At 39.9% G+C, this 18741-nt stretch overlaps 1 protein-coding gene across 17 annotated transcripts in view; it reads left to right on the forward strand.

Moving 5' to 3' along the window:
• The window catches only part of baz2ba (bromodomain adjacent to zinc finger domain, 2Ba), a 250780-nt gene that overhangs the window by 90334 nt on the left and 141705 nt on the right, over positions 1–18741 (forward strand). For 14 of the 17 annotated variants that reach the window (XR_009511572.1, XM_059966477.1, XM_059966481.1 and 11 more), the window contains one exon: positions 11532–11672. Coding sequence is in view for 16 of the 17 variants with exons in the window: in XM_059966477.1 (XP_059822460.1) it covers positions 11534–11672 (139 nt within the window). In the remaining variant the exon portion in view is untranslated. Of the gene's footprint in view, positions 1–7593; positions 7675–11531; positions 11673–18741 lie in introns of all 17 variants that reach the window. The other 3 variants (XM_059966482.1, XM_059966476.1, XM_059966480.1) reach the window with 1 other exon arrangement.

The raw sequence follows: 18741 nt of genomic DNA on the forward strand, positions 1-18741 counted from the left end.
ATATCGATCTGCTGGAAAATGATGCTGGGCAGGTGGAAATGGTGGACAAATTAAGTATTTTGCATCAGTCTTCACTGTGGAGGACACTAGCAGTTTACCTGAAGTTCGAGAATGTCAGGGGTCAGAAATGTGTGAATGTGCCATTACTAGGGAGAAGGTTTTTGTGAAACTGAAGGTAGATAAGCCACCTGGATCAGATGGTATCCATGCTAGGGTTCTGAAAGAAGTGGCTGAAGAGATTGTGGAGGCATTAGTATTGATCTTTCAAGAATCTATTGATCCCATCATGGTTCCAGAGGACTGGAAAATTGGAAATATCGCACCACACTTCAGGAAGGGAGAGATGCAGAAGAAAGGAAACTGTAGGCCATTTAGTCTGACCTCAGTGTTTGGGAAGATGTTGGAGTCGATTGTTAAGGATGTGGTTTCAGAGTACTTGGAGGCACACCATGCAATTAAGCTGTAGTCAGTATAATTTCTTCAAGGGAAAATCTTGGCTGACAAATCTGTTGGAATTCTTTGAAGAAATAATAAGCAGGATAGACAAAGGAGAATCGATGGATGTTGTGTACTTGCATTATCAGAAGGCCTTTGACAAGGTGCCACACACAAGGCTGCTTAACAAGTTAAGTGCCCCAAAGTATTATAGGAAAGATACTAGCATGGATAAAGCAATGGCTGATTGGCAGGAGGCAAACAGTGGGAATAAAGGGAACCTTTTCAAGTTGGCTGTCAGTGACTAGTGGTATTCTACGTCTGTGTAGGACTGCTTTTTAAGTTATATGTCAATGATTTGGATGACAGAATCTCAGAAAGGCAGCGCCAATTATTAAGGACCCCCAGCACCCAAGGAATGCCCTTTTCTCACTGTTACCATCAAGTAGGAGGTACAGAAGTCTGAAGGCAAACACTCACTGATTCAGAAACACCTTCTTCCCCTCTGCCATCCGATTCCTTAATGAAAGTTGAATCCTTGGACACAACCTCACTTTTTTTAATATACAGTATTTCTGTTTTTTGCAAGGTTTTGAAATGTATTCAATTTATGTATCTTGTAATTGATTTACTTAACCATATAACAATTACAGCACGGAAACAGGCCATCTCAGCCCTTCTAGTCTGTGCCGAATGCTACTCTCACCTAGTCCCATCTACCTGCACTCAGCCCATAACCCTCCATTCCTTTCCTGTCCATATACCTGTACAATTCTTTTAAAATGACAAAATCGAACCTGCCTCTACCACTTGTTTATTTATTATTATTATTTTGTTTATTTATTTTTCCTCTTCTAGATTATGTATTGCATTGAACTGCTGCTGTTAAGTTAACAAATTTCACATCACATGCCGGTGATAATAAATCTGATTCTGATTTTTAATCCTTGGCTTTGTATCTAAGTTTGTGGACGAGGTGAAGATGGGTGTAGGTGCAGGCAGTTTTGAACAAGTAGAGATGCTACAGAAAGGCTTAGACCAATTAGGAGAATGGTCAGAGAAGTAGCAGATGGAATGCAGTGTCAGGAAGTATATGGTCTTGCACTTCGGTAGAAGAAATAAAATGGTAGACTATTTTCTAAATGGAGAGGAAATTTAAAATTCTGAAGTGCAAATGGGAGCCCTCATGCAGGATTCCCAGAAGTTATTTTGGAGGTTGAGTCTCTATTGAAAGGCCTTGATGGAGTGGATGTGGAGAGGATGTTTCCTATGGTGGGGGAAGCATAGGACCAGAGAACACAACCTCAGAATAGAGGGGCATCCTAAATGGAAATAGAAGGAATTTCTTTACCCAGAGGGTGGTGAATCTGTGGAAGTTGTTGCCAAGGGCAGCTGTGAAGGCTAAGTCTTTGGATATATTTAAGGCAGATTGATAGATTTTTGATCAGTCAGGGCATCAGGAGATCGGGGCTGTGAGGGAAGATGGATCATCCATATTGAAACAGTGGAGCAGGGTCAAATGGCCTAATTCTGTTCTTGTGTCTTATGGTCTCATTACTTAAAGGGTAGCTGCACCACTTGGCATGGTAACAATTTATACCTATTAGGAAAGCATTACCTTGGACTTCTGATCTAAAATAGGGTGGTAGTTGTAGCTCAACTTGCCAGAAAAATCATATACATCTAATAATTACTTATTTGAATATAGAAACCAAATCTTGTTTGCTGGCTGTTCACTCCTTTAGTGAAGAGTAGATGTGTGATTTCAAGTGAGCATGGAATTGAAATTCTTTGGGATCAGACATAAAAATGAAGTTCTTTAGGTGGAGGAGGAAAAGTTCTCAACAAGACTGAACAAAACTCAACAAAAGTGAATGCAGGCTCACTTTTAACATTTAAGAACAACTTAGACAGGTACATGGATGAGAGGGGTTTGGAGGGATATGGTCTAGGTGCAGGTCCGTGGGACTAGGCAGGAAAATGGTTTGACACAGCCAAGAAGGGCCAAAAGGCTTGTTTCTGTGCTGTAATGTTCTATGGTTCTAAGAGCCATTTTTTCATTAGGTGATAGGAGAGATTTCTGTTGAGACTTTGAATGATTGCAGGTTGTATTTAACAAAAAAATCTAAGATTCTGGTGTGATTTTTGAATTTTTGACTGCTAGTACATATTCTTTTTTGCATGATGTATGTTATAATTGAGTAAGTGAGAAAGATTTCAGAATTTGTTTAAAACTCTCTGAATTCAAGTTGGAGCAGCAATGGTGCTAGTTGGGAAGTTAATGTAATGTTTAAAATGTTGCTTTTGAAATTAGGAATCTGAGATCTTCAACTATATCATTGATCCTGCAGGTTAAATGCTTGATTACTGATTAGTTGGGTTTTAGTTGCTGATGATTCAAAGGACAGGACACAACATGCTTTAGAGAAATATTTGAAATATTGTGGCTTTAATTTCATCTTGGATTGAATAGATGGGCAGATTGTCAATTTTGTTTCCTCTTTGGAATATCAGCAGGAACATTCCTGTTTGGTTATACAGCTATTAGCTTGGGAATAACTTATACTAATGCCATGTCACACTGGAGGGAAAATGTTTACTTGGGTTGTGGTAATGGTTGATGGAGTGAATTAATAATTGGCTTTTTACCTCTAGGGTCTAAGTTTAAATATAGCACAGAATGATGGTCAATAATTTACCTTGTAAAAGAATTCCAAATAAATGTGGGCAACCAATCTCAAAGGTTTCTGCTGAACAGGAAGCACATGACCAAACTGCCTTGATTATGTGGATCCATGTAATTGTTGCCAAGGGAACTGCGTCAGCCATTATTATTTTAAGAAGAGTACAATACTTTCCATGTGTCTTTGGGCTGGTGAGGCCTGTCGGCACCCATCCCTCTCCAGACCGGACCACGGCTGATGTTATCCAACTCAGTGGCTCGCCCTGGTCTTGAACAAGTGGCCATTGTAGTTGTTTGGGGATGCAACAACTGTTTGTCATCCAACCTGGCCGGTGACTTTGTCGACGAGGTCCTTCACCTGTATTAACACCAGCCCTTCACATTGTTTAGCTGCCAACCAAAGTAGTGTACTGGACTGTGCCACAGGGAGGCAGAAGTGAGAGATTTTGGAGATGGATGAGGACCAGTGATGCCCGTCCACCCTACTGGGTTCTTTCCTCAGCGCCCCTACAACCTGGGCAGGTTGCGAGATCCATAACTGTAACAATACCTTCCAGCACTGGTTGGTTGGGCAGTATGGAAAATAGAATAATAAATAGGAAATTGTAGCAAGAACTGTATAAAATACTAGCTTTACTACTGTTTGGTTTTGATAATCTTACAGGAAGAATCTAAATACTGGCAGAAATTATGATGATGAGTCACAAGGGAAGTCGAGTTGTACTTAGTGGCTGTGGAACAGAGGTTGCCAAGGAGAGATTTAATTGAGATATAAACCTTGGGTGTATAGAAAGAAACTGATTTTCTTCCTTGAGAAGAGGAATAGTGTATAGTTTGAAGGTAGATTTAGGCAAACGGGTTTTATGCCAATGCATGGTGAGATTCTTTAACTTGCTGCCTAAAGAGATGGTTGAGGCAAAATACTCATCATATCTAAACGCTTTAGGTAAAACAGAGTTGCTGGTGTATCTCAGTGAGCTAGTCAGCATCTGTGGAAAGAATCACAAACACAAAATCTGCAGATGCTAAAGATCCAAAGCAATGTATGCAAAATGCTGGAGGATCTCAGAAGGTCAGACTGCATCTGTAGCAAAGAGTAAAAGGGCCCACCTTTTTATTCAAACATCTTCCCCTTTCCCAACCCTGAAGAAGGGTCTCTCCCTGAAAATTTGACTAGTTGCTCTTTTCTGTAGATGGCTGCTTGACCTCCAGCACTTTGCGTGTGTTGGTGTAGTGAGATGGGTAGGCAATGCTTACATCAAGACCCTTCATCTGATTGTTTACTTCCCTCTACAAATGCTGCTTGCCCTGTCCAGCAGTTTTTTCCTCTCTATTTTACAACATCTGTAGTCTCTTTCATCTCCACATTTTAAAATTAGCTGGATGAGCATATGAAACGGCACCCTTTGGGACTAATGGGCCGAGAGCTGAAGTTGCATTGCTCTCTATGGCAACTTCCACCTTGCACAGATGTATTGTTACTAATTACTTTCATGATCCTACAGTAATAAGAATCCACACTGGTAGGTCCTAACCTGATTACAACTTTTTTGTTAAACGAAATAGACATTATTGAAAAAAAACAAGTTGTTTAGCATAATTCTGCTACAATTTTGGGAAAATCTCACTTTCAAATTGGAATCTTTATGATTGTGTGCCTTTCTCAAAATATTTCCTGTTTTTATCACCTGCCTCAATGGGAGAGCAGTCTTGTGAAAAGCCACAGGAAATTGAAAATTTAAAAACACTGAAGATTTTTTTAGAATGAACAGGTTAGGCAGCATCATGAGCAGAGAACAGCTGATTGCTGAGCTTCAGTGGGTTGGAGAAGAATGTGGAGGAGGGAATAAAAAGAATAATTTGTGATAGTGGAAAGTACCTGATGAAATGATAAAGTGGGTGATAGCACAAAATGGAAGAATTAGCAAGAGTAACATGGAGTGAATACTGCAAACCTGAAATAAATACAGGCAATCCCCATTTAAACCGCCATTTGGTAATGGAAATTTGACCTTGCATAACTCTCAAATCACTGCGCAGAAATTTTTGAGATAGGGAATAAGATTCGTTCGCACAGACAAAGTAAAGCAAGTAAACACAACTCGGGTGGCTTGATGCATGTGCAGATCACATAGCTTTGTGTTACAGAAAATCATGATCTGGACTATTTTCTAGGAATGAGCCCCTGAGTAATTGCAAGGATTGCATGAGTATTGATTGTGAGGCTTTATTAATCTTGAATCTTGAAGGCTGTGAGGCAGTAATACAAAACACAGAAAACTGGTTCTGGAGAAGGCCTTTCAACCCTCTCGTGTCTGCTCTGCCATTCAATATGGCTGACTTTTTTAATTATTCTGATGTCCTCACTTCTTTCAGTGCCCATAGTTCTATCATTGACCGAGCCTCCACAACTCTCTAGCGTAGAAAATTCGAAAGAGTCATCACCCTTTGGCGGAAATAGAACTCCTCATTTCAGTCATCAGGCAATGAAGGTGTCAGCCTGAAGCACTGGCTATTTATTTCCCTCTATAGAAGCTATCTGACCTGCTGAGTTCCTCCAGCAGTCAGTGAGTGAGTGTGTGTGTGTGTGTCTCTCTCTCTCTCTCTCTCTCTCTCTGTGTCTCTGTCTGTACCTGTACCTGAAGGCAGAACATAAGGTTAATGGCAGGATTCTTTGTGTGGAGGGTCAGAGAGATCTTGAAGTCCAAGTCCATGGATCCCTTAAAGTTGCAATGCATGTTGGTAGTGTTATTGAGACGTATGGTGTATTGGCCCTCGGGATTGAATTCAAGAGTTGCGTGGTAATGTTGCATCTCTGTAAAACTCTGGTCAGACTACACTTGGAGTTGTCATCGTCGTTATCATCATCAACACATGCGTGTTGTATGACACAGGCAATCATCTCATGACCATGATTGTTCATGTCAAATTTTTCTGCATAAGTTTTTTGCTATTGCTGCCTTCTGGGCAGTGTCTTTACAAGATGAGTGACCTGAGTCATTCTTAATACTCTTCAGAGATTGTCTGCCTGGCATCAGTGGTCGCATAACTAGGGACTGTGATATGCACCAGCTGCTCATTCAACCATCCACCACCGGCTCCCATGTTCACGTGACTCTGATCGGGGCTAAGCAGGTGTTGTAACTTGCCCAAGGGTGACCTGCAGGCTAACAGAAGGATAGGGCACATTACACCTTCCTTTGGTTGAGACATATCTCCACCTCACCACACTTGGAGTATTGTGTTCACTTCTGTTTGCCTCATTAGGAAGGATATAGAAGTTTTAGAAGCTGATTAGCTGTGGAAATTTACCTGGATTAGAGAATATATGAGGAAAGGATGAGTAAGCTGGGGCTTTTCTCTTTGGGGCTGAGATGTGAAGTACAGATAGAGTTGGCAGCCTGTGCCTTTTTCCCAGGGAGGCAATGGCTAATACCTGAGGACAGCCTTTTAAGGTGAGCAGGGGATTGTCAGAGGGAGGGTTTCCATGCAGGTATGTGCTTGGAATGCGTTGCTGGGAGTGGTGGTCATCAAGGCTGAAACAATAGAGACATTTTGGAGGGTTCTGGGTGTGTAGGAGCGAAGGGTTAGTTTGATTGTGGAATAAGTTTGTATAAGTTGGCACATCATAGGTTGAAGGGCCTGTCCTGTACTGTTTTATATTCGAAACCAAAATTGCCATTTAGAAAAGTCTGCCACAAGGCAAAACTTCATAAAGTTGAACTAGTCACTTCTGAAAGTAACATTACTTGCCAGTTGTTTTAACTGGAATTGTTATTTCTAATATTCCATTTGAAAGTATCAGAAGTTATGCATTTCACAAAAGCATATATTGCTTGTTGCTTTTTGGGATTGACTGGATTTCTTTACAAAAAGGGTACAAGTTCTTGATGGATATTTTGGCTATATCCCCTGCCAAAGTAATTCCGTGAAATATGACTCAAAAGTATCACTCCACTTAAATAAAACAAAATCTGTTGGATAAACTCTACACGTCTGGCAGTATCAGTGAAGAGAGAAACAGAATCAACAATCTGACACGTTAACTTCTCTTCGATAGATGGAACTTGCCTTAAAGCATTTTCTGTTTTATTTCAGATTTTCAGCCATGCAGTTTTTGTTTAAAGATTATCATTCATTTGATGCTGTTTTCACTCTTGTTATGAAAGGGGTCAAAACTATACACTTATAAAAGAAGTTGAAGAGAACTTCTCTATGGGTTTTATAGAAGTTTGCATAATTTGATAATCCACGGAAGTCTTAAATGTACAGTATTTTCTTTAGGGATATTCAAATATTCATGTCAGTTGTGAGAGGGTTTCTTTTATTATAGTGTCTTTCAAGCAGTAGTATTCAACATTTAAAATTTCTTTCACTAGTTCATCATCTAAAGTGAGTTCACATCCTTGACACATGCACCAGCATTTCTATTATGGAGGATGTAGAAGTACTGTCACTTTTTTTTCTCTCTGTAGACATGGCAATGAAGTTTAAGCCATTGGTGCTTTGAGTTGACTGGAAAATGGGACAGAATCATTGGGAAATCTAATCAGTGGGTAAGAATCTGTGATTCATAGGTGTGATTGTATGTGTAGTCTTTTGAAATCTAGGTACCTGTACTGTGGAATTGAATCAATTCTGAATTTCATTTTTCATTCTTTAAATGCCGTGTACTTTAATATTTAGATTCATTTTTATTTTGTGTATATGCCTTAGTTCTCATTCAGTTCCCTCAAGTGGTATGGGGGTGGGGGGGGGAATGAGGGAAAGAATAATGTTTAACCCAACAGCAAAGCTAATTAACTAATGGAAGGTCTTTCAAAGCCAGCCAGCATCCCCTACTGTGGTGGTCTAGATAGTCTCTTGCATTCCTACAATGCATTGTTGCAATTCAGAGTGCAATTAATTGCATGTAAATATCTTTACAGGGCATCAGCTTTTAATCTTTCTCAGTATTGTTTAGAGACCAGCATTACATTTAACATACTGCAGTAGATGTAGTGTGAAGTTTTTGGCTTTGCATTCAAACATTAATCAATGGTGCAAAACAAAATACACATAACCACCCTCAGTTTTGTTGTGGTATGTCAGATTCATGCTAGCTGTTGTAGTACAAAACAATTAGGTGGGAGTTTTTTCTTGTTTAGCAAGCCCTACTCTTACTGCAACTTCCTGTGCTGGCAAATAGAACAACAAAAATGTTAAGGGATCTTGTCATAAAAATATCAATTTTGAAACCAAAGATAAGAGAACTTCAGTGTTCCTTAATGTTTAGTTATCAGTATGTTTTCATTATTTATATTTTATTGAAGAAATGTAAGATGTATTTGAAAATTGCTTTATTTTGACTTGTAGGAATCAAGTACTAGTTTCCTTTAAATTGTGTAGTTCTGTGTTTTAAGCATTTTAAATGGTAATTACTGTGGGGGAGGGGGGAAGGTTCTGTTGCATTCATTTTTGGGCAAGTGATAATTAAATGCACAGCATTTGCAATTATTCATCTAATAGTTACAGTAATAATTATTGAGATCAGTAAATATTATTATTACTATTTTGGTAATGACCCCAAGTTTACTGTCCCTCATTTGGGAGAATTGTTGTCCATGTATTTAGCCAATCAAGTTCTAGCTCTGAATTCTGTTAGTCTGGCTTGTCACCAAAATCACTGTTTCACTTTTTGCATTTAATGATCGAACCCGTCTCAGCCTAAAAATATTGAGGGAATGTTCTGGTTCAATCATTTATAAATTACAACAGTATCAATTAAAACAAGGAAGAAAGCTAGCTATTTAAATATATTATTACACAAGGTTGTATGTGTGATCAATATTTCTGATATCCTAATATAGGGGTGTCTTTCAACCTTTAGATACGGTTTTTTCTAATCACATTATTTTTGTTGATTTATATATTGATGGTTATTTAGTGTGATTGCTTTCTGTATGTTATCCTAATGGTAAAATGGTTAAGATATGGTATAAAGTGTTCTGTGGTTCAACCTTTGAAGCTACTAGAATTTATTTTAAAATAGTAAATGTGTATAAATTTGTTCTGCTTTGCTGAATCATGGTAACATTCAAAATTCTGGGAAGTTTTCTGATAGTACATAAAAATCCTAAGTGCATGGGAGAAAAGGGTATTAACTCGGATGCAGCCAGAAATATACTTTACACAGCTTGCATCATGTTCAAAAAGAATTTTGGCCTAGAGTTGCAAATGTGCAACTGCACATTCAGAAATGTTCAGTGTATTTTACTCCCATTGTGCAACTAATGTAATATTTTGTTCTAAGAATATCATCTGCCATCACTCACGTCACCCAACAACCCACTGTTATTCATAATCAGCAACTTCCTGTGGACATATATGTATAGTTAAACATGGAAGTCAGGAAGTTGTCATCTGATATGCTAAGCTGCTCCAAATTCTGTGCACAACAACATCTTGTCTCCTCAGTCACTGTTAAAATGGTTGCAAGGAGCTCCTGCATCTACCTCATTAACATTCTATAAATACCAAGTAATTTCAGCTGCCCTTCCAGTTTGTAGCTTTTTAATGCTCTGGTAAATTACATTCATAACCTCACATTTTAAAAATTAACTGTAATACAGAATTTAGTTATTGCTAGTTATTTTCAAATTTTTAAATAATTTGTTTTATCAATCTTAGTTTAATTTCTTAACCCCCCCCCATGTTATTTTTTCCCGTTCATGTCTTATCATTGTATTATTGATATTTCCTGGATGAAACTGCTTTCTACTCAGTGTTACATACCCCGTAACTGGGTCACTTACCAGCAAAGATAGAGAGGTCCGTTGAAGTCTGATGGTCCTATTTTTAACAGTATTTATTGATAAAAATACACAAAAAGATCAATACAAACATACAGATAATATACGTTGTCAATACTAAATCTAAAAGCGCAGTTATAATAATAATCAATAAGGAATAGCTCTATCGTTGTCTAGGGGATAATGTATTGTCCGATGGAAATATAAAAGTCACTTTAGTTCATTCAAGCTGCAGCTTTTTGGTTGGAGAGAAAGACGGGTAAAACTTGCCCATTCCTTTTATGATGTCAATCCTTCGAGAGTCGTTGGGAGTTGATTTCCCCGTTGTTAGCTAAAAACCATTCTTCCATGGTAAAGGCTCACCAATTCCGGGGCAAATGGAAAAGGACACACATGGCCTTCCCACCGGCTTTTGCTAATACGGGATCGCTAACATTTCTTCTGGTGCGTCTGAGGGGCTGTTCCCACAGACCCTTTTTTATCCTGACTCACAGGGTCTCGGATGTCAATCAGGTTGTGATGATGCAATCCCTCCACCAACCTCCCCCTCGGTTCATTGCCTGGGTGCTTCGATGCATCGTACAGGATTCAATACACAATTCCGTCTCCAAGAGACAATAGCCGGTATCAATGGCTCCACCTTTCGGAGGCCAGGACACATTCCAACTCTTTGTGGATTCTGCATGTCTTTCTCTCATTTCCTGGGTCTCCTGAACTGACTCAATAGTGATCCTGCGATTCTCAAAAAGGAGGGGGCTACCCCGCACCCTTCGCCCCCTCAGAGCTGTGGCACATTCGTAACATCAGACTCTTCAATCTGATTGGCAGAGGATATGATGTTGCTTGCCTCATCCACGGATGCACTTTAGTGAGTTTAGTTTATCAACTTCTGTAGAAAAACAATGGTTTTTCGCACTGCAAAAGCAATTTGTCCACTACAATAATGAGTCATCTGGCCCCATGTCCTCAAATTCTGCTCTCTGGTTTGGCTTCATTATCTTTGAGAACCAAACTCCTCAGCACATATAAATGATTTCAATATTTAAGAAAAAGCACTACAATTCCTGATCCAAAATATAACACTTGATATTTATCCCAAGAAAATCATTGAGATAGAAAATGTAGGGAATGGAGCTATTGCCTAAAATCTGAGCTTAAGGAAGATAGCACGGAGCCAAAATGGTTTTTCTATTTTGCTAGTAAGTAACTATTCTCATTTCATTTAATTTTCATACTACAGGCAATCCTTGTAATTTAGGATTTTTCTGCAAATCCAATATGTCCTCTTCTGTAGCTACCTATAATCGTACAACTTGACATAAACTTGTTATACTATCTAATACTACCCATACTTCAACTAATGAAATATATACTGTATCCAGTTACTCATGAATACCATGAAACATTTCAGCATTACTATAAGCTTGATAAAATGCTTTAAAGTGTATGGGAGTATTTGTATTAAGTTGGATTTTATTTTGTAAGTGGGGGTGATTCATAACCCAGGGAGCACCCCGCGCCCCCCCCCCCCCCTGGTATTTGGGGGAAGGTGTAAGTTAGAATTAAGTAGTTGCATTGACAAGGAGATTTTTGGGATCTCTAAACTTGTTTTTACTTTTCAGATATGGAATCAGGGGAGCGGTTGACATCTACTTCCTCTACCCCTTCTGCATCTTCTACATCAACAGCAACAACAGCAGCTGTTTCCAAAGGCAGCATTTCTGCAGGAGCTGGAGGGTTCAGCTCCACGTTGTCGACCTGCGGTAGGGAATACTCTGCTCGTGGAATTTACTATTGCCATAAACTTAGTGCCGACCTGTTACTTAGATGTTTCATTGTAACTCTAAGAACTTCAAAGCTGCTTACACAATGCTTATTTATACCACCTTTTATTTGCAAGTATATTTTCAAGATGGCAGTAAATTTGTGGTCAGTGGTAAGAAAGGCAAATGCACTGTTAGCATTTGTTTTGAGGACTTGAATACAGAAGCAAGGATGTAATGGTGAGACTTTACAGGGCAATGGTCAGAACGCTCTTGGAATATTGTGAGTAGTTTTGGGCCCTGTTATCTAAGAAAAGATGTGCTGGAGGGTCCAGAGGAGATTCATGAGAATGATCCCAGGAATGAAAGAGGAGCACTTGATGGTTCTGAGGCAGTTTAGAAGAACGAGGAGATATCTCATTGAAACATGTTGAATATTGAAAGGCCTAGATAGAGTGGATGTGGAGAGAATAGTGGGGGTGTGTCTAGGACCAGTGGACACAGCCTCTGAAGTAAATTTCTTTAGCCAGAGGGTGGTTAATCTGGGAAATTTATTGCCACAGGTCTGCTGTGCAGGCCAAGTCATTTGGTATATTTAAGACTTAGGTTGAAAGATTCTTGATTAATTAGGGTGTTAAAGGTTATTGGCAGAAGGCAGGAGAATGAGGTTGAGAGGGACAATAAATCAGCCATGATGGAATGGCAGAGCAGACTTGATGGGCCAAATGGCCTAATTCTACTCCTGTGTTTTATCGTCTAAAGAGAGACAGATGTCCTGTATAGTGTTTATCTTCTGCAACATCACTGTACTGTCGTTGGGAAGATAGATACTTTATTGATCACGAAGTTAGTGTCACAGTACACAGATGTACAAATGCACAGATATGAGTATTTAGAAGGGAATTAAAAAGAATAAGAAAGTAAGTTACCACAAACACTCTAACAGGAGGGGGTCATCACTTCCCCGGCTGTAGGATGACTTGTTATAGAGCCTAATGGCTGAAGGAAAGAAGCATAGTTGTCTTAGTCTTTTACGAAAATTGCTCCTCTGTTCAGCCAAGGTGGCATGCAGAGGGTGAGAAACATTGTCCAGATTTGCCAGGATTTTTCATAGGATGGTTTATTCTACCATGGCCTCCAGTGTGTCCCTTTTGATTCCTGTAACAGAGCTAGACTTTCTAATCGGTTTATTGAGCCTGTTGCCATCACCCATATTAATGCCATTGTCCCAGCACATTGCCGCATAGAAGATTGTACTGGTGACAATAGACTGGTAGAACATGTGAAGGAAAGGCCTGCATTCTCCAAAGGACCTCAGTCTTCTCAGGAAGTAGAGGCGACTCTTGCCCTTTTTGTACACAGTCTCTGTTGGTGTTCCATTCAAGTCTGTCATCGTGGTGCACTTCCAGGTACTTGCAGGTCCTCACCACATCCATGTCCTCACCATCAATAGCAGCAGGGAGCAGTGCAGTCTTGGTCTTCTCTAAGTCCATCAACAGCTCCCTTGTCTTACTGATGTTCAGCTGCAGATGATTCAGCTTGCACCATCTGACAAAGTCCTCCACCAGGGCCCTATATTCATCCTCCTGTCCACCCTTGTGCACCCAACTATTGCTTAGTCATCATAGAATTTCTGCAGATGGCATCAACTCAGTGTTGTATCTAAAATCTGAGGTATGCATGGTAAACAGGAAGGGAGCCAATATAGTCACCATTGTGGTTGTTTATAGCCATGTCTGAAACACAGCTCTGAAGCCTTGCAAACTGCACTGCTAGTCAGGTAGTCCATTATCCAAGATACAATGGAAGTGCTAAACTGCATTGAACAATATTCTTCCCCACCAGTGAGGGTTGTGTAGCATTGAAGGCACTTAAAAGATCAAATAGACAGTGCTGCCCTGCTTATCCAAATGGGAGTAGGCTCTATTTAGCAGGTAGAGGTAGATGACAGTTATCGACTCCAGTGTGCTCCTGGTAGGCAAACTGCAAGGGATCGAAGGCTGATCTGACCAGGGTTTGGAGGTGATCCAGGACCAGGCTCTGAAGGGTCTTCATGATGTGAGGTCAGGGCCACTGAACGGTAGTCACTCAAGACTTTCAGATGACCCTTGGGTTCTAGGACCACATATGATATTTTTCACCCAGTCGAGACCCTTTCCTGGCTGAGACTCAGATTGAAAATGCACTGGAGAACTCCACATAACTGCTCAGCGCACTCCTTCTGGACCCTGGGGTTCACACCATCCAGTCCCAAATGAAGTTTGACTGTTTCCAGAGTCTCATTGGCAGCATATGATTTCAGTTCTAATATCTGTTCAGTAAATTTTGATGTTTGTTGGTTGCCTTCCTTCCTTAAAAGAGAATTTACTGATCCTGGACAGGTTTTCTTATCAGAAGATTGCTGGTGAGTGGCTAGGAGTTCACAACCAAATTGGGTGGGAGTTCATGTCCTGCAGTCAGACTGTCTAATCTTCTCCCTTGACATGTTATAGTTAATGTTTGAACTGCTGAAAGTCTTGTTAATTAGCAAGTTATCATTATCTGTAAGCCTGCTAGAATGGGAGATGATCTATACTTCACTGTCCTTTTTTTAGTAAAATGTTCTAAAGTTTAAGAAACTGACTTCTTTCCCCCAGTTTGGTTCTAACACACTTTCAGTTACCACTACCTTTCTCCCGTTTTACTACAGCTTCTGGTTTTTCAAATTACAGCCTCTTAGAGCTCCCATTTCGTGTTACCCAGTTCACTTCTCTCCCCTAACTTCTGTGTTCCCTAAGGCCCAATTCCTATTTGTCCACAAGCCACAATGGAAAATTCATTATCTATAATTCTTAAATCTGTGCACTCTTGCCATCACCCTAGGTCTCTAGTTCTTGATTCTTCAGTCTTGGGGGGGGTGGGGGGGATAAGTCAGCTTTTGCCCTATGTATGCTCCTCATGATTTTATACATCTGTAAGATCACTTCTCAGTCTCTAACACTTCAAGTCCTAGCCAATCCTACCTCTTCCTATAACTCAGTCTCTCAAATCCTGGCAGCATCCTTCTAAATCTTTTAGGCACTCTTTCCGGTTCAACAACATATTTCTTGCAGCAAGGTGATCAGAACCAAGCACCATATACCAAGTGCCTCACCAGTGTTCTGTATAGTTGCACCATGACTTCCCAACTTCAATGCCCTGTTTTATGTGCCAAAAGCTGCCTTCAGCACCCAGTGTACCTGTGACTCCACTTGCATTGATCTGTGCTCTTCTACTCGAGACTCCCTTTATTCAACAATACTCCCCAGAACTCTGCCATTCATTGTGAGAGCCCTGCTTGGATTTGACTTTCCAAAATACAACACCTCACACTTATCCAAATTACCATGCTTAACATAAATAATACTTGTAAAATTTGAATTGTCTTCAACAATTGGAAGTGGGAGGAAGTGCCCTGGAGTATTTTAGAACATAGAATAGTACAGTACATGCCCTTCAGCCCACAATGTTGTGCTGACCCTTAAACCCTGCCTCCCATATAATCCCCCACCTTATTCTTCCCATATACCTGTCTAGTAGTCTCTTAAATTTCACTAGAGTATCTGCCTCCACCACTGACTCAGGCAGTGCATTTCATGCACCAACCACTCTCTGAGTGAAAAAACCTTCCTCTAATATCCCCCTTGAACTTCCCACCCCTTGCCTTAAAGCCATGTCCTCTTGTATTGAACAGTGGTGCCCTGGGAAAGAGGCGCTGGCTGTCCACTCTATCTATTCCTCTTAATATCTTGTATACCTCTATCATGTCTCCTCTCATCCTTCTTCTCTCCAAAGAGTAAAGCCCTGGCTCTCTTAATCTCTGATTATGATGCATACTCTCTAAACCAGGCAACATCCTGGTAAATCTCTTCTGTACCCTTTCCAATGCTTCCACATCCTTCCTATAGTGAGGCGACCAGAACTGGACGTAGTACTCCAAGTGTGGCCTAACCAGAATTTTATAGAGCTGCATCATTACATCACGACTCTTCAACTCTATCCCTGGACTTATGAAAGCTAACATCCCATAAGCATTCTTAACTACCCCATCTACCTGTGAGGCAACTTTCAGGGATCTGTGGACATGTACTCCCAGCTCTCTCTGCTTCTCCACACTCCCAAATATCCTGTCATTTACTTTGTACTCTGCCTTGGAGTTTGTCTTTTCAAAGTGTACCACCTCACACTTCTCTGGGTTGAACTCCATCTGCCACTTCTCAGCCCACTTCTGCATCCTTTCAATGTCTCTCTGCAATCGTCGACTCCTCTACATTATCCACACCACCACCAACATTTGTGTTGTTTGCAAACTTGCGAACCCACCCTTCTACCCCCACAATCCAGGTCGTTAATAAAAATCACGAAAAGTAGAGGTGTCCCACTAGTATTGGCTTCTCTCTTATAACTTATGGCTTTTGTGGAATAGTTATATTTTGCACTGCATCTGGAATAACATTGAAGCTCGCCAGTTTCTTTGGTATACTATAGGTCTTTGCCATAAATGTTGAAGAATGAGATGTCTACAAAAGCTGCTTCTAAAAATCAATTCTGGTCGCGTGCTTATCTGCATGTTTGGCATACTTCATGTGGCAAATGGGGTCAATGCTATCATTTTAAAGTTGTATGCAATGTAATGCAAGCTGTTTGGCAATATTTAAGTTTTCTTGTGCGTGCCTCTCTGTGAAAGTTTAACTGAATATAGATTAGCAAATAAACTAGTTCTTCAACCCAAATGATCTGTGCTAGTATTTTGGTTATGCATCTTTCCACCTATTTTATGTCACCTATTTACACATTCCTTATGTGCTTACCTAATTATTAAAAGGTGTTTCTATTTCTTATGCCAATTACCTCGTGTACCATATTTACATTGGAATTGTTCTGTGGGTTTTATAATTTAATATTTTCTGATGGTAATAACTTGAACTGCATCAGTTAAAGTTTTTCTGATTTGTGATTGGTTTCTTGTAGTTGAAGCAACAAAAGTAATTGATTTGTCAATTTAAACTTGAAGTCCAAGAAATTTAAATTTGATGTTGAATCTGTACTTGGATAAATCAATGTTAAGTTGAAATTAATTTTTAGCTACATAGATTTGGAAATGCGTAACACTTGTAGAAATACTTCATAGTTGAGAGGAATTGAAGTTGAAATACAAGCTTGATGGAAGCCAAGGCAACTTTGAATAACCATTCACCATTGGCTGTAATATTCTATACCTGTAAAACAAAATATTAACTAGAAGGAGCTGTCATACTGTCAGAAATTGCAACCTTAACATGCAATTTCTTAGCTTTTCTTTCATGGGTCTTTGAATGTGCATGGCCCAAATCCATGTCCCTTTCTTTAGTAACTATTGGTTGTAGGAACGTTTCAATGGTGGGCAAGTGAAGTTATCCCCTGTGAGTTAAGAGCCTGTTGGTTCAGGGGTAGTAACTGTTCCTGAACCTGGTGGTGTGAGTCCTAAGGCTGCTGTACCACCTTCCTAATGGCAGCAGTGAGAAGAAAGCATGTCCTAGGTGATGGGGGTCCCTGATGATGGATGCTACTTTCCTGTGACAATGCTCCAAGTAGATGTGCTCAATACTGGGGAGGGCTTTATTCATGACAGACTGGGGTATAGCCACTACATGTGAAAGCTAACTCAGGATAATTACTTTGAGGATTCTGAGGCATGAGATATACAAATATTTGGAAAGATGGATTGATTAGGGGTAATCAGCACGTTTTATATATCGGAGATCATGTCTCAGGAGTTTGATTGAGTTTTTTGGAAAAACTAACGAAGAAGTTCCACGAGAGCAGGGTGAAAGATGTTGTCTGTATAGATTTCAGTAACGCCTTAAGATCCTCACTGAGAAGATGCTATAGAAAGTTAGATTACCTGGGATCCCGAGAGAGCTAACTAATCTGAAGTAGAATTGGTTTGATAGTAGGATGTAGAGTGAGATGGTGGAAAGTTGTTTTTCAGACTGGAGGCCTGTGACTTATGGTGTTCCACAGGTCTCTGTACTAGATCCATTGCTATTTGTCATCTCTATAACAGTTATTTGGATGAGAATGTACAAGGTATGCGTAGCAAGTTTGCAGATAATACTAAAGTGGCTTGTGTCAATGATGGTGAAGATGGATTAACTGAGAGATCTTTATCAGCTGGGTTAATGAGCTGAGGAATGGTAAATGAAGTCTGATTCTGATAAGTGCAAAGTGTTGCATTTTGCATTGACAAATGATGGTAGGACTTGCATAGTGGTTGTCACAGTACCCCACAGAATGTTGTAGAACAGATGGTCCTAGGATTATAATACATGTTTCTTTGATAGTAACACTGCAGGCAGACAAAGTGGTGAAGAAGGAGTTTGGGAAATTGACCTTCCTAACTTCTACTTAACACTCAAAATGATGATATGTATTGCATTTTGTAAGAGATTTTGTGAGGCTGCCTTTGGAATATCATGTGCAGTTTGTTCATCCTGCTATAGGAAAGGTGCATTAAGATAGAGAGGTTGCAGAAGAGATTTGAGGATGCTGCTGGCATGCAAAGGACTGAATTACAGAGAGAGGTTGAGCAGGTTGTGACTTTATTTAGTAGAGATAAGTGGTGATCATAGAGATGTCTAACATCGAGATAGTTAAGTGAATGTACACAATCTTTTCCCATGTTGGGGAATCAAGAACTGGGGGATGTCTGTTTAAGTTGAGAGGGGAGAGGTTTAATAGGAACCTGAGGAATTACTTTAGTTTAACTCAGAATCTGTTAAGTATTTTAAAGTGTTGCCAGAACAAGCAGTTGAGACAGATACATTAACAACATGTAGAAGTATTTGGAGCAGTATGGGACAAATACAGGCAAATGGGATTTGCTTAGATGAAAATCTTGGTCAGCATGAACTGGTTTGAGCAAAGGGACTGTTTCCATGTAGAATTATTGGGTCATAATTCCTCTGATCATGATTTTCCCCTTTCACCACCTTGATGCAATTGATCACATCATGTGATAGTGCTTAATCTGTGTTTCTGTTCGTTCCCAGTCTTTCCATATACTTGTTGA

Source organism: Hypanus sabinus, chromosome 4 (genome assembly GCF_030144855.1).
Source record: "Hypanus sabinus isolate sHypSab1 chromosome 4, sHypSab1.hap1, whole genome shotgun sequence".
Lineage (NCBI taxonomy): Eukaryota > Metazoa > Chordata > Chondrichthyes > Myliobatiformes > Dasyatidae > Hypanus > Hypanus sabinus.